At 43.9% G+C, this 17,431-nt stretch overlaps 1 protein-coding gene across 1 annotated transcript in view; it reads right to left on the minus strand.

The window, feature by feature from the left end:
- The window catches only part of LOC142303052 (vomeronasal type-2 receptor 26-like), a 132,352-nt gene that overhangs the window by 39,997 nt on the left and 74,924 nt on the right, over positions 1–17,431 (minus strand). The window contains exon 5 of the mRNA XM_075344553.1: positions 9,614–9,737. Within this exon, the coding sequence (XP_075200668.1) occupies positions 9,614–9,737 (124 nt within the window). The remainder of the gene's footprint in view (positions 1–9,613; positions 9,738–17,431) is intronic.

The following is a 17,431-nucleotide window of genomic DNA, read 5'->3' on the forward strand; positions in this document are numbered from 1 at the left end:
TCCCCAGCCCCACCCAGCAATCTGTCTAGCTGATCCACAATATGCTGAACCCGAGCACCTGGAGACAACACACTGTTCGGTATTCACGGTCTCAGTGACAGATGACCCTGTCTGTCCGCCCAATTATAGAGTCCCCTACCACTAACATCTGTCTGGGCTTTGCTGCACTCCTATTTCCCTCCTTCCTACAGCAGTCGTTTTCTTGGTTGCTAGGAGCAACGTCCTGCTGCTTCAGTCCTAGCTCTTCATTCCTTATATCAGCTGGCATATTTTCTAGGTTGTGCAAGGTCAGAACTAGACTCTCTGACACTTTTCCCCCTACCTCTTCTTCTAACTGTTACCCAGTACCTACCTCTGGGTCCTGATCTTCCCCACCTCCACCCTCCTCCATATCACTGGCCCCAGCCAGAGAAAGCTCAGGGAGCTCTAAACTCCTCTCCAGGTTTGCAATGCCCCTTAGTGTTGCAAGCTGCTTATTTAGATCAGTTACCTTGGCTTCCAAATGCGCAACATGCTTGCATCGAGTGCAGACATATTCACCCTCGAATGGCTGCTCAAAGCATGCATACATCTGACAAGATACACACCTGATAGCATTGTCCATGGAGCACCTATTAAATGGGGATAAACTGTAAAGTAGAAAAACAAAGAAAAAAAAAAACAATGGGAAACGTATAAGGATAAATTCAAACGATGTTCTTGTGTCAAACTATAAGATTGTGTTTAAACTATGCCGCACTTATCTGCAATCCCCGCACTTTGCTGCAACACCTCGCATGCTCAGAACCTCGATTGTTCTGGCTGATTATATATAGCAACACAAGGACTATTTTTGATTCTCAGCGCAGATAAAGCAGACAGCTACGGGTTGCCACCCCCATCTACCTAGCGTTACCTTGGCTGGCAATCAAAATACAGGGAATCCCATTCTTTTTTTTTATTTAAAAAAATAGTTAAAAAAAAAAAATGCGTGGGCTCCTGCCATATTTTTATTGCCAGTAAGGTAAAGCCAGGCAGCTGGGGGCTGGGATTCTCGGCAGACCGCAGCTGCCCCTGGAAATGCTGCATTGTTTTTTAGCGCCATTTTCAGGCACTTTATCCGGCTCATCCAGCGGTGGCTTGCTGGGTAATAAAGGGGTTATTCTCTTTGCTTTGTATTCTCAGATGGTACTAAGCCCGAAATTCATGGTGTCACACCAAATTAGACATCCCACCATGAATTTCTAGGAAAGATAAAAAAACAACACATAGAATTTTTTTTTGTTAGAAATAAAACACAACACAATTAGTGACTCCATGTTTATTGAACTAACGAACCCCCCCCCTCCGCAGTAGTCCTGGGTTGAAGGTCCCACGATGTCCAATCAGGATCCAATATCATCTGATCGGTTTGCTAGAAGGAAAAGCGATCAGATGATGTGTCAGGTGTTCAAGGACCTGAATCACATGACACATAAGCTGATTGTATAAAAGCTGTCTATGCAATCAGATGATGCATCAATAGTAAAAAAAAAAATGCACACTTCCGTGCAGACTCTTGTCGGATCGCTGCAGGACCCGGCGGTAATCAGCTGATGCGGTCACGTGAGAGCATCAGCTGATAGTTGAAGCCGGCCGGGCTGTAAAAAGCCGGCCTCACCACTGGACCTATACGATCAGCTGATGCCGTCAGGTGACCACATCAGCTGATCACAACAAGGTCCTGCAGCCATCGCACGTGTCCCGGGAGTCTGCAGACAGGTGAATATGATATTTTTTTTTCTACTGTTCACTTTTGACTTTGCAGCTGCTTCCACCTTTCATCTGGACATGGCGCCGGATGGGAGGTGGAAGCAGGGGTGGTGGTACCGGGAGGATCAACTATTCTGTGTTTACCAACACAAGGAATCCTCTTCCTGTACACGTGATTGTACTACCCCCCATTGCGTTTATAGCTGTGTTTATAGTCATAGAAACGCTTAGGGTCCCGTCATACATAGTGACGCACCAACGATCTGACCAGCGATCCGACCTGGCAGGGATTGTTGGTGCATCGCTACATGGTTGCAGGTGAGCTGTCAATCAGGAAGATCACCATAGCGACCAGCGACCAGCCACCAGCGAACCGTGTAACAACACTATGCTTGGTAACCAGGGTACACATCGGGTTACTAAGCAAAGCGCTTTGCTTTGATACCTGATATGTACCCTGGTTACCAGCGTACGCTGCTTTCAAGCTGCCAGTGCTGGCTCCCTGCACACGTAACCAGGGTACACATCGGGTGACTAAGCAAAGCACTTTGCTTGGATACCCAATATGTACCCTGGTTACCAGCTTACCGCAGGCTGCCAGCGCTGGCTCTCTGCACACGTAGCTGTAAAAAGCTACAGTTACACTTTTGGTGATCGAACCATTATCAAACATAACCTTGAACTCTCGAACGTGAAGCTAATCATTCGAGTTCGTCGAATGACTCGAACATCGCCCAAAACAACCCGAATTTGAAATTGGCAAACGGTTCGATTTGAACACCGCTCATCTCTAGATGTGATACCATGGAATGTATGCAAACGCCAACAGGGCGATGCGACGCCCATGGGGCGATGGGCTTTGCTATTTACATGGGAAATATGGAAGTAATAAAACTTTTTTTATTACTTTCATATTACACAATTTTACAACACAGGAATGGGTAGGGTAGTGTAATTAGGGCACACATGCGTCTGCTGATAGGTCAGAGCGCATATTGTACATGACAGGTTCCGTTTAAGGACATTCATTGAAAAACCTCAATGTGAATCAATTCAATATTAAATTAACCAGCAAACTCTGACAAGTCAGTATAGATTTTTGGGATTTGAATACTTAGAAAGTTGAGAATAAAATGTTACAAATCAAAATTTTTAGGAAAGAGACCGCTGTAAATTCTTCACTCAGTGCACAATTGTCTCATCCTTGACCGCTCATCAATAATATCCCAGTTAGGATAGTCCCTAAGGGGCATTTTGCACGTTGCGACATCGCAGGTGCGATGTCGATGGGGTCATGTTGAAAGTGACGCACTTCTGTGCGTAGCTCCCGACATCGCAGTGTGTAAATCCTAGATGATACGCTTAACGAGCGCAAAAGCGTCATAATCGTATCATCGGTGCAGGGTCGGGGAAAACCATAATTGAGCTGCTGCGACGGTACGATGTTGTTCCTCGTTCCTGCAGCAGCACACATCGCTGTGTGTAAAGCCGCAGGAGCGAGGAACATCTCCTACCTGCCTCCAGCAGCTCACGCCGACTATGCGGAAGGAAGGAGGTGGGCAGGATGTTTACGTCCAGCTCAGCTCCGCCCCTCCGCTGCTATTGGCAACCTGCCGTGTGACGTCGCTGTGACGCCACACGACCTGCCCCCTTAATATGGAGGAGGGTCGCCGACCAGAGCGACATCGCACGACAGGTGAGTGCATGTGAAGCTGCCATAGTGATAATGTTCGCTACAACAGCTATCACAATGATATTGCTCCTGCGACGGGGGCGGGGACTATCGCGCTCAGCATCGCAGCATCGGCTTGCGATGTCGCAGCGTGCAAAGTACCCCTTAGACGAAAGAGAAACTGCTCAGAGGATATCATTTTCTTGTGAAAAAGCCTGGGAACTCTCTTCCAGATTTCGAGGCAGAAGCTACTGTCGATGAATGATAAGAAAAGCTTTCAGGAGAGCAGGTGAGACCATTAGAAGACATCTACTCCAACCCAGTTGAAAAATTTAGAATGAACAACAGGTGAAATTTATATCTACCGGTAAATAAAATGAAAACTGGAAAAAAATGAGAGATGCACTGGAAAAAGGTTAGCCTATTTTAACTTCCGACCTAATTCTAAAACAATTAATACCATAAAAATCCATCTACTCCAGATAGACGGGGGGAGAACATTAAAGATTTACTGATATTTAACCATCACCATGGCACAAATATCCAAAATGCATTTGACTCCAAGGGACCTAAGTGGAATTTTTTCCCTTGTGGAAAATGCATTGCTTGCTCCAATATGAATAAAACCTCTACCTTTTTTTTCAGCAATGCAGAACAATTCCAGATAACAAAGCACGTCGCCCTCTGTTAAACAGAGTATGTGGTGTATCATGCCACGTATGCACATGCAATCTAGTCTATGTTTGTCTTACCACCAGGAAATTGAAAATTTGAGTCCGGAAACATGTCTTTGATATTTCCAAAGCATTAAAAAATGAAGATGATGTGGAACTAAAACTTACACCCCAGCATTTTATAGCTATTCACAACTGTAATGCTTCTCTGCTAACGGTATCTGGCGTGAACAGTATTCTCACCAAGCAAAGGGATGGAGATCTCTAAAATAATCTCTTTCAATGTCTGAATGGCCACGGTGACTGCCCAAACTTCCACCAATCATCTGTTTTCAATGTTGTTGGCAGCAGCAGGTAGTCAGAAATGCTCAGCTCCATTGCTACCCCGTTTTGTGATCGTGGTCACTACCAGGTACTACACATTTGCCTCCTATTGATTTGACTAGGAGGCAGATGTGCAATACCATGCCGTGGCCACTATCAGTTAACAGGGCAGCTCTAGAACTGGGCATTAACTGCGGCCTTCTGTTGCGAGCTGATTGGAGAGAGTGCCGGTTGTCAGACTCTGGCCGATCAGACATTGATGAACTATTCTAAAGACAGACCATCAACGTAAAAGTAGTGGTCAACCTCTTTAAAACCAATAGAATTGAATGAAGCTTTAAATTTTGCCCCTTCCTATGAATGAGCAAATGGAGGAATTCTGTTTTTTTTTTTTTGTTAATAACCATGTGTAACATATGTATAGTTTTTATTCTTGTTTGGTTTTAAGACTGTTTTTTCTTCTTCTATTTTATCTTTCACAGTGGAGCCTTTTTGGATGAAGTCATCAGAAAGTTGAAGAAACTTTTAACATGACTATTTTTTCACCTTTTGATCATATTCTCTCGCTCTCTCATTATTTGTGATGGGCAAACCCAAACTGTAAAGTTTGGTTCGGGTTCCAAACATGGACTTCTCAAGGAATTCTATGTTACTGTTCGGGTTCGGCAGCCTGGATAAATCACTGGGGGGCTGCAAAATGAAGCAAAATGGGGATTAAAGCAGTACAACTATACTTTACAAGTTCACGTGCAGCTATCATTGCTTCCAGGGTCCACTCAATAAACCTAAAGAATATTAATTGTTTCCCCCCACCCTCTGTGACAGCATCTGTGATCAGTTGCAGTCAGACTGCGCAACCAACCTCTGTGCTGGCATCTTTGTTTGGTTGCTCTCACACTAGCTTTCTGGGTCCCCAAAATGGAGTGTAAAAATAAGTAAATTATTGGGAAATATGGTGTAGGGTCCTCCTTATTATAATACTAAGCTCAGACGAAGAAACCAGCTTAGAATGCAGCCACCAGCTGTGTGCTTTATCTTGGCTGTGTATTAACATTCAAGGAACTCCATGTGAGTTTTTTAATCATTTAAATAAATAATTGAAAAAACGGCATGCATTCCCCCTCAGTTGTGATACCCAGCCAAAATAAAGCAGAAACCTGGGAGCTGGGGAAGCCCATGGTTACTGGACCCTCCACAGCTTAAAAAAAGCAGCCAAAAGTTATCCCACAATTGGCACATCCATTTTTTGGCCAATTCTGGCCTTTTACCCAATCATCCTGATGGAGTCCTGGAGCAGTGGCAATCGGTGGAATTTAAGGGATTAATGATAGCTGTGATTGGTCAAAAAACACAGCTGGCTCGACTAGTAATTGGATTAGTAATGGGTAGGGGATTATGAGACCCACTCATTACTAATTGTGTAAGTAAAATTAAATGTACATAAAACACAGAGAAAAATCCTGTTTTAAAAAAAGCAAACACCCTCTTTTCCACTTTATTAAATAGTACAACACCCTTGCAGGTTAAATATAATCCACACCACAATGTCCAACAACGATCCTGGCTCTGGTACATCCTGAGGTCGCAATGCATGTTCACATTAGAAAACATGGCCGATTAGTGCAGTCTGCCGGACACACTACTGGAGACAAAGCTATGAGAGTTATGAAGTGAGTATGTACATCTCAGATACCAGCTGGTGATTCCCACGGTACCCCAGCTGTGACCTTAAGTGAAATAACCTCAGTTGAACTCAGTGAACTCAATCCCAGATTACCAGATTAGGCTATGTGTGCACACTGAGTATTTAGATGCAGAAATTTCTGCACAAAATGATGTGATGAGTTGTATATGCTTTCTTGCTGTTTTTTTGGCATGAGTTCTTCACCTCCCCCCATTTTGTTACCCAGCCAAGAAAAAGCCAACATCTGGGGGTTGGTGTTCTCAGACTGGGAGGGTCCATCATTATTGGACCCCCTTCATACTAAAAATAGTAGCCCACAGTTGCCCCATAATTGCCACACCCATTAGATGAGCCAATTGTGGCGTTTTACTTTGCTCATCCCCATAATAATAATACTAAACAATAATACTTTATTTTAAATCATAATAATAAAAACAAACCACACTCTCTTTCACTGATTATTTAACTCTCAAACACCTCCTCAGGTCTTTCGTAATCCACACGACAATGGTGCTGGCTCTGCTACATCCTGAGGTCATGGTGAGCTGTGACATTGGAACACATGACCACTCACCAAGGCCTCAAGGACACACTAAGAGCAGTGTGGGAGCTCAGTGCTAGACTGTATGACTGCATGTGAAAGCAACAGTGCCATCAGGCATTCTGGCACTGAGCTCACCTGAGGTCAGTTCTGGTGGTTCTCACAGTACCCTGTGTATGAGCCGCTAGCTGTGACCTCAGGTGAACTGAGATCTGGACTGTCAGACTGTGTCTTATGGCCACAGTGCAGTCTGATACTAAGTTCATCTGAGGTCAAAGCTGGTGGCTCACAGAGGTACCATGAGAACCACCAGAAGTGGCCTCAAGAGAACTTAGTGCTGGACTAAGGCTGGACTTTATGGGAGCTCAGAAGGAATCATTTAAGGTTCCTGATGTTACCAGCTGCTGGGACATCTGAAGACTGTGAAGTCTTACCAGGACATCACAGCTGCCAGGAAATGGGGTGGCTATGAGCTCTGGTAAGCTCAATGTTACTAGATCTCAAAGCCATTGGGTCTTGTGGCAGCTGTCAACCTTTAACTTTAAGGGAGCCTTTAAAAAGGGGACACCTTGAGGTAAGAGCTCTTGGCCTCCAGGTGTAAAAACAGTTGTCAACTCCAGAACCCTCAAAGGCTTCCTTAAAGGCTCCTTTAAGGTTTGCAGACCTCACAGCTACCGAACTGTCGAACTGCTCTGCCAGTTTTTCATGAAGTCTGACAGTCCAGCATTGAGTTCACCTCAGGTGAACTCAGTACCTGATTATCTCATGTCATGGTGGCAGCACAGTCAAAGAGTCTGTCAATGAGTTCATCTGAGGTCGCTGCTGGCAGCTCACACAGAGGGTTCCATGAGAACTTCCAGAAGTGACCTCAGGTTAACTCAGTCCTTAACTGTCAGATTTCACTGCTGCCATGATTTGCAGTCAGACAGTTCAGTACTGGATTCACTTGAGGTCACTTCTGTTAGCTCCCACGCTGCTATCAGTGTTTTCCAGAGGCCACTGTGAGTAGTCACGTGTTCTAATGTAACCACTCACCATGTTGTCAGTATGTAGCAGAGCAGAGTTTGTTGTGGGACATCGTGGGGTTTATGTCTCTCCTGCTGGGGTGTTTTAGGGGTTAATAAATTGGTGAAAGAGGGTATGTTCTTTGTTTGTTTTTTAAAATAATGCATTTTTGTGTTTGGGATTTTTTTATATTTACTTAAAGGGATTGAGGGTGTCTCATAGACACTTCTCCACTACACTCCATTTTTGACAAATTGCATCTGACATCAACCGCATATATTACTCTGATTGCCACCGTACTAGGGCAATCAGATTGATCCTGGTAAAGCACCTCATTTGCCGCTTTTAATGAATGCACCCATTGTGGGGCAGACCAATTGTGGGGCAGCTATGGGCAGCTAATATTAGGCTGGGAAGGGCCCAATAACTGTGGCGCCCTGGACTAGCCAGGTCGTCACAGGTAAAACACCAACACACCCCACACCCCCAGACAGGTCCATTAGCCAGACACAAACCCTTGTTGCCTCCCTCCAGGGGCTGACGTCCACATCAGGTGGGGTGGAGCCAAGTGGTTGGCCCCACCCACTGAGGAGTTCACAGTCCTGGAGGCAGGAAACAGTTTTCAGTTTAGTGTGGAGAGTTGAAGTGAGCAGAGCTACTGCAGGTGTCCGGGTTGGAGCCCGGTCATGTCCAGCAAGGTTGTCAGATGGTGGTGGCCGTCTGCAGGAGTGGTGAACCAACGTTACACCGTAGGACCGGGGTCGGGCGGTGGCCCGCTGGTACCGAACCGTGGAACGAAGTGAAGCCAGCACACACAGGCAGGGCCATCGGTCCCCGACTAGGCTTGGAGTCGCCGAAAATTAGTCAAAAGCCGAGAGTGACAGGAGCCCCAAGAGCCCCCGAACTACCAAAGTCCCGAAAGAAGGCAACCGTCCACACAGTGAGGATAACAGCTACCGCCAGAGGCTAGAAATCCGAGGGCCAGAGACTGCGGGCAACCGGGCTCCCTTGGCACCAACAAGCCAGGGAGCGGACCACCCCTGGGAACCCAGGGTGGTCAAACAGTACACAAGGTGCAGGGAAAGACAGCCGCCATCACCTGTCCGGGGAGAGGAACACAGCAGCCGGCTGCGGGACCCGTCCATCCAGCCGTTTGGTTTACCGGAGACTTTGCATGTTATTGCCTGAGTGAGTACACCTGCGCCATCCGGCACCGCACCGCGCTGTCCCTGCAACCCTGCATCTGGCCCATCCTGCCTCCCCGTCACCACACCGGGCCCCGGGACCACCAACCCCTACCCACGGAAGGGGGAAAACAACATCCCAGCTGCTCCCTACCAATGCTCCCGGGATCCCCGTCACCAGCTGCGGTGGTGCCCACCTTCACCACACACCATGGGTGGCGTCACGGACTCAAATCCCCAAACAACTACCCCCTTTTCACTCACAGACGAGGAGCACCGCTTAAGTCCCCGGATCCGGCCCACCGCTCGAGCCACCGAGCAGCAGCAGCAGCGCCGGACCCGGGCATGAGGGAGCGCAGCGCCTCGCTGCCCGCGACATAACCATGGACCTTCTCAGCCTGAGAATACCAGTCGCCAGCTGTATTCTTTAATTGTTGTGGTTATCTTAAATAGGCATTGATCTGCATGTCATTTTTCACTGCCCCTGCCAATCAAAGTAATGAAAGTAGCAAAGAAGACTATGACTTTACTGTGATTGGCACACAATCACTGCATGTTTAGTGGCTGAACATTGGGCGCCAAACATGAGGGGATGGTACTGATGAGTAACAAAAATATCCTGAATATTTGTGCGAGTGTCAAATAGTGCCGAATATATTTGCTCATCACTATTAATGGTCAATAAAAATGTATATGTTATTATATCTTATCCTTGAAGGAGTCATTCTTGTTGTAGGCTTTATTGTATATTTTGTGACTGCTAATTAATTATTTCACTGACTAGGCAATTTGTCTTACCACTTAAATTAGACACTTCTCCCTCTGAACAGGGGACACAAATATAGCAGCAGACTTGATATCCTCCATCAGAAGTTTTTCTGGATCCTGGAGGACATGGATCATTGCATAGAGACTGCGGCTGCTGGTATAGACAGTAAATCAGAAGAAAATCAGTTCAAAACAAGATAAATATTTTTCATATGTTGTGGAACTTTATTATAATTACTCAAGTTATGTAAAGGTTCTTTCACATCAGGGCTTGACTGGAAAGCTGGCAAATACCAGATGGGCCGATAAGTAGAAGGCCTCAATGGTACACTAAACTATCAACAGTATTGGCATCCTCTAGATATCAATACTGTTACCAGGGAGCAATTGGGGTGGACCACTGTTAGTCCAAACCAGGAAAGAATGAGATTAATTGGGAATCAGTATTAGTGTAGCAAACTTTCATAGCTATATATAATTTATATAATCTATACATATATATTACGGGGCCTAGGACTTGGTCAGGCTTAAGAGGAATCATACGCCATTGCTGAATGCTTTGGGACATCATACTGTGTGAAGGGCTGTGTTGACCAGCATACTGTGTACTGGAGACTGTATTTAGCATCATAATGTAAAGGAGAACTGTGATGACCTGACAAGCAAAAGGGTAACAATGATTTGTACTTTTGACTTTTAGGCTCAAAAATCTTACCATTGACTACAGCTTTGAACATCAGACGACCTTCATTTTATAGACAATCCTGGCTATGGCATAAATTTGACTTGCAACTCTTTAGCACATGATTAGTTATGCAGATTCTTGTCATGTTACTATATTGAAAAAAAAAAGAAAACAAGAAAGCCAGCACTAAATGTGCACTACAGCACTAAAAAAATCCAAATTGTACTTAATATTAAAATTTGAGATTTTTGGCAAAAAACTGCAATTTCTTGCGTCACCCCGCCACATCACGGCAAATATCATTGGGGCAGTCCTACGCTAAAATATTTTTATACAAAATGTGCCATACAGCCTCACATATGAAAATGTAGAACTGTTCTTAGCAGCACTTACCTGGTGCTTTTCAATCCCGTACTCGTGACTGAGTCATGGCTGTGGACGGGACGGGCCCAAGCAAATGCCGCTTGAAGTAAATAGCCTGTGGACAGGGCCTGATGGCTGAATGTGAATAACCATCAATTGCCAAAATCAAGACAGATGGAATACAGTCCAAATTGGGGTGCATAGCAAGATGGGGGTCAGTCATCGACCAAGTCAATGAAAAAAAAACCAAGATAGCCAGCACTAAATGTGCACTACAGCACTAAAAAATCCAAACTGTACTTAATATTAAAATTTGAATTGTCTCTCCAGTAAAGGAGACAAACTCTAGCACAGCGCCACCTATTGGAAGTAGCGATCCTAAAAGTCACAAGTGGATTTTCAACAATCCATTGCAATATGACTCAGGATATATAAGCCAGATCAGAATCCCAATTTGCAGACACGGTGTTTCGGGGTGCTTGCCCCTCGTCAGTGCAAAGTATGGGGGTGTCTGATCTGGCTCATGAGAAAGCTATGTGGGGACCACGGGGGAACACTATTCTCCTTAAGGAGACTTTGCAAGCCAGTCTGGCTGCCAGGTAAGGGGACTTATAGCTGCAATGCCCCTCTGGGAAATATTCAAATTGTCTCTCCAGTAAAGGAGACAAACTCTAGCACAGCGCCACCTATTGGAAGTAGCGATCCTAAAAGTCACAAGTGGATTTTCAACAATCCATTGCAATATGACTCAGGATATATAAGCCAGATCAGAATCCCAATTTGCAGACACGGTGTTTCGGGGTGCTTGCCCCTCGTCAGTGCAAAGTATGGGGGTGTCTGATCTGGCTCATGAGAAAGCTATGTGGGGACCACGGGGGAACACTATTCTCCTTAAGGAGACTTTGCAAGCCAGTCTGGCTGCCAGGTAAGGGGACTTATAGCTGCAATGCCCCTCTGGGAAATATTCAAATTGTCTCTCCAGTAAAGGAGACAAACTCTAGCACAGCGCCACCTATTGGAAGTAGCGATCCTAAAAGTCACAAGTGGATTTTCAACAATCCATTGCAATATGACTCAGGATATATAAGCCAGATCAGAATCCCAATTTGCAGACACGGTGTTTCGGGGTGCTTGCCCCTCATCAGTGCAAAGTATGGGGGTGTCTGATCTGGCTCATGAGAAAGCTATGTGGGGACCACGGGGGAACACTATTCTCCTTAAGGAGACTTTGCAAGCCAGTCTGGCTGCCAGGTAAGGGGACTTATAGCTGCAATGCCCCTCTGGGAAATATTCAAATTGTCTCTCCAGTAAAGGAGACAAACTCTAGCACAGCGCCACCTATTGGAAGTAGCGATCCTAAAAGTCACAAGTGGATTTTCAACAATCCATTGCAATATGACTCAGGATATATAAGCCAGATCAGAATCCCAATTTGCAGACACGGTGTTTCGGGGTGCTTGCCCCTCGTCAGTGCAAAGTATGGGGGTGTCTGATCTGGCTCATGAGAAAGCTATGTGGGGACCACGGGGGAACACTATTCTCCTTAAGGAGACTTTGCAAGCCAGTCTGGCTGCCAGGTAAGGGGACTTATAGCTGCAATGCCCCTCTGGGAAATATTCAAATTGTCTCTCCAGTAAAGGAGACAAACTCTAGCACAGCGCCAAATATTGGAAGTAGCGATCCTAAAAGTCACAAGTGGATTTTCAACAATCCATTGCAATATGACTCAGGATATATAAGCCAGATCAGAATCCCAATTTGCAGACACGGTGTTTCGGGGTGCTTGCCCCTCGTCAGTGCAAAGTATGGGGGTGTCTGATCTGGCTCATGAGAAAGCTATGTGGGGACCACGGGGGAACACTATTCTCCTTAAGGAGACTTTGCAAGCCAGTCTGGCTGCCAGGTAAGGGGACTTATAGCTGCAATGCCCCTCTGGGAAATATTCAAATTGTCTCTCCAGTAAAGGAGACAAACTCTAGCACAGCGCCACCTATTGGAAGTAGCGATCCTAAAAGTCACAAGTGGATTTTCAACAATCCATTGCAATATGACTCAGGATATATAAGCCAGATCAGAATCCCAATTTGCAGACACGGTGTTTCGGGGTGCTTGCCCCTCGTCAGTGCAAAGTATGGGGGTGTCTGATCTGGCTCATGAGAAAGCTATGTGGGGACCACGGGGGAACACTATTCTCCTTAAGGAGACTTTGCAAGCCAGTCTGGCTGCCAGGTAAGGGGACTTATAGCTGCAATGCCCCTCTGGGAAATATTCAAATTGTCTCTCCAGTAAAGGAGACAAACTCTAGCACAGCGCCACCTATTGGAAGTAGCGATCCTAAAAGTCACAAGTGGATTTTCAACAATCCATTGCAATATGACTCAGGATATATAAGCCAGATCAGAATCCCAATTTGCAGACACGGTGTTTCGGGGTGCTTGCCCCTCGTCAGTGCAAAGTATGGGGGTGTCTGATCTGGCTCATGAGAAAGCTATGTGGGGACCACGGGGGAACACTATTCTCCTTAAGGAGACTTTGCAAGCCAGTCTGGCTGCCAGGTAAGGGGACTTATAGCTGCAATGCCCCTCTGGGAAATATTCAAATTGTCTCTCCAGTAAAGGAGACAAACTCTAGCACAGCGCCACCTATTGGAAGTAGCGATCCTAAAAGTCACAAGTGGATTTTCAACAATCCATTGCAATATGACTCAGGATATATAAGCCAGATCAGAATCCCAATTTGCAGACACGGTGTTTCGGGGTGCTTGCCCCTCGTCAGTGCAAAGTAAATTTGAGATTTTTGGCAAAAGAAATTGCAATTTCTTGCTCCACCCCTCCATGTCACGGCAAATCTCATTGGGGCAGTCCTACTCTAAAATATTTTTATACAAAATGTGCCATGCGGCCTCACATATGAAAAAGTAGAACTGTTATATTGTTGCTGTTTTGTTCCTGGTGGTGCAAAAAATATTTTTCTTCAAATATACTGCATATTACAACCTGTTCTCACATTCCCTAACAGCTCAGTGTGTTATTAGGTTGATTCTCAAGCGAAATGTCACTGGTTCAAATGGAGGAGCAGCCATGAAAAATATTTCCCAAGATAGAGAAACAGCACCATCCAACTCATTGATAGCATTATTTCAGCCAATAAAAGGTGCACCATGTGAGTGCCATGACAGTGGAAAGAATATGAAATGAAGTTCCTCCATCCATTCAAAAGCCAAGAGGTGATGTCCAGGCAAAATATAGCAGTCAACAAGTCGCTCATCTCAAGGTCTATCAGTTCTGGAGCGACAAACCTCGGCAGTGGAGACCGCTGGCCTGCTTCATGTTAGTGAGATCACAGATGTCCATATGTGCACCAAGCAATACACATTACACAAGTCTGGAATAGTGGCCTGAAAAAAGGTGAAGAAGCCTTGACTTCAATAACGATATAAGAAGCGTCAACTCAACTTTGAAAAAAAGTATGAAAAGTGAAGAGTAAAGATTGGAAAAGGGCGATTTTGAGCGGTGAGACGCAAGTAAATAGAGTAGGCTCTGATGGGTGAAAATGGGCTTGGAATAAACAAGGGAAAAGGGGTGAATAGAACAAGAAATTGAAGGAACTGTCAAAATTGGTGGAGAAAGCTTGATGATATGGGGGTGTTTCATAGCCAAAGGCATTGGATACTTGACCAGGATCAATGATCAGGATGGATGGTGGTCTCAATGCTAAACTATTAGTATCCTACAAGACGAGTTACTTCATACTCTCAAGTATTATCGGTATGAAAACAACGACATAGTGTTTCAGCAGGACAACGACCAGAAGCATACGGCGAGATTGGAGAAGAAATGGTTCAGAGACAATCAAGTGGAGGTGCTGGATTGTCCCCACAGTCCTCAGACCTCAAGACAATTGAACACTTATTGATAGAGTTGAAGAAAAATCTGTATACATCCCCAATACGCACAAAAATTGGAAAAGCGTACAGGAGACCTGGTAGCAAATTTCAATCCAGATATGCTGGAATCTGATCGAGAGCCCAGAAGAGGTAAGGCAGTGTTGTGGATTTACAAAATACTAACCAAATAATTAATTTAAAGTTTAGATTTTTAGGAGCATAACACTAACAATGCAGTGACATGACAAGAATCTGCAAAACTAATCATATGCTAAGTATTTGCAAGTAACATTTATGTATGAAATAGCCAAGTTGTTTGTCTATAGGTTTTGCACTCTTTTGTGTATGCCTTCCAATGTGAGAACATTGGACTCAATATGGTAACAGCACTCAGGGGAACAGAGAATCTTCTGGTTGTGCTAAAAGCTGCAAGTTCTTATCTACAATTCAATACAATTACAACTCTCAGATAGAGATGGTAGATAAAATGACCAGGGGAGATAATTGGCTGGATTTGGTGCAGTCAAATACAACAGATACAATTTCAGATCTACAGGTCAGGGAGCAGTTGGGCACCAGCGATCATAATATGGTAAGCTTCAAAGTAATATTCAATAGAACATGTGAAAGGGGAAATGCTAAAACCTGGAATTTTAGGAAAGCTGATTTCAAAAATTAAAGGAAGAGCTTAATTGTGCAGATTAGGACAATGTCATATTAACTGGGGATACCGAACATAAATGGGGCACGTTTAAGGATATACTGCTAGAGTCCTGTAAGAAACGTGCAACCTCTGGTAATAAAATGTCCAGTAATAAAAAGAAACCACTGTGGGTAAAAAAGATAGAACAACGTATAATGAAACAAAAACAAAGGGCATTCAAAAGTTGAGGGCTGAGAATACAGGAATAGCATTTCAGAGTATAAAATTCTCAATAGGAAATGTAAAAAATCAAGCTACAAAATTAGCTACTGAAATAAAAGTTGCCAAAGACATTAAAGAAAATCCCTATTTTTTTTTATAAATATATTAATGCAAAAATGGAAAAAAAACGATGGTATCGGCCCCATAAAAGATTATAGCGGCATAATTATAGAGGACATAAAAAAGGCTGAGATATTAAACAGACACTTTTCATCGGTATTCACCAAAGAGCTGACTGTTCCAGGAAACATTCAACAAGTCAAAAATCAAAGTTCATCGCCTGATATTACTAATTTAACACAAGAAGAAGTACGCCTGCATTTGAAAATATTAAACATTGACAAATCCCCCGAGCCAGATGGCATTCATCTATGGATATTAAGGAAATTGAGCTCAGTAATTGACAGACCGCTGTATCTCATCTTCTTAAACTTGCTTGTAAAAGGGTTAGTACCTCAGGATATAGTTCTGATATTTATGAAAAGTAAGAGGGTTGATCCAGGTAACTACCATCCAGTAAGCCTGACCTCAGTGGTGTGAAAGGTTTTTGAGGCCATTTTAACAGATGACATGCTAAAATATATGAAAGAGTATAATAATAATAACTTATTACCAGCATAGATTCATGGAAGAAAAGTCTTGTCTAACCAACATGTTGGGTTTCTATGAGGAAGTAAGTGCATATCTGGATATTGGTAATGCAGCTTATGTGATTTATTTGGACTTTGCAAAAGCATTTGATTCTATTCCACATAATAGCCTTATACTAAAGCTCCATAAGCAGGGACTAGGAGAAAATATTTGCAACTGGGTAAGGAACTGGCTCAAAGATAGGAAAAAAAGAGTCATCATAAATGGTACGGTCTCTAATTGGGCTATATATACTTATAGCAAGATAAGGCACAGCCACGGTGTAAAAGATTTTGAGGTGCACTTGTAGGTTGCAACACCATATGTCCAGAGAATTAGAAACAAGGCACTCTCAAATGGTGATACAAATGAAGAATTTATTCCATAAGTCTTAAAGCAACATGTGACGTTTCGGCTAGGTGGCCTTCATCAGACAACTTGTTATTAAGACTGTAAGGGTAGTGGTAAAGACAGTGGTATCCACCACTATGCTGCATACCATAGTGGTGGATACCACTGCCTTTACCACTACCCTGACAGTCTTAATAACAAGTTGTCTGATGAAGGCCACCTGGCCGAAAATTCACATGTTGCTTTAAGACTTATGGAAAAAATTCTTTGTTTGTATCACCATTTGAGAGTGCCTTGTTTCCAATTGGGCTATAGTTAGCAGTGGTGTACCGCAGGGATCTGTACTATTGGCTGATTCTTTTTAATCTCTTTATTAAAGACCTTGTGGATGGGATTGATAGTAAAGTTTCATCCTTTGCTGATGACACCAAACTATGTAGAATATTAAAAACGGACCTTGATAGTACAATATTACAAAAAGATCTGGATAAGATGTCAGAATGGGTAGATACTTGGTAAAGGAAATTTAATGTTGATAAATATAAAGTAATGCACCTAGGACGGAGTAATTCTATAGCGTATACATTAAATGGAAGTAAACTCAGGACTACAGAGCAGGAGAAGGACTTGGGTTTTCTCATTACAAATAAGCTGAAAAGCAGCACTCGATGTCAAGCAGCAGCTGCTAAAGCAAACAAGATTCTAGGGTGTATAAAAAGAGAGATTAGATCCGGTGATCCCAACGTATTGTTACCTCTCTATAAATCACTTGTAAGGCCACATCTGGAATATGGGATCCAGTTTTGGGCTCCACATTGTAAAATGGATATTAAAAAGTTAAAGTCAGTTAAAAGGCAGCAACTAGACTACTACAAGGAATGGAGGCCTCACATATGATGAGAGGTTGAAAACGTTGGATTTGTTTAGCTTAGAAAAAAGACATCTCAGAGGAGATCTCATTTATACAGTGTGGACAAAAGTATTGGTCAGCCACCAATTGTGCAAGTT

The sequence above is a fragment of the Anomaloglossus baeobatrachus genome, chromosome 1 (assembly GCF_048569485.1).
Source record: "Anomaloglossus baeobatrachus isolate aAnoBae1 chromosome 1, aAnoBae1.hap1, whole genome shotgun sequence".
Classification (NCBI taxonomy): domain Eukaryota; kingdom Metazoa; phylum Chordata; class Amphibia; order Anura; family Aromobatidae; genus Anomaloglossus; species Anomaloglossus baeobatrachus.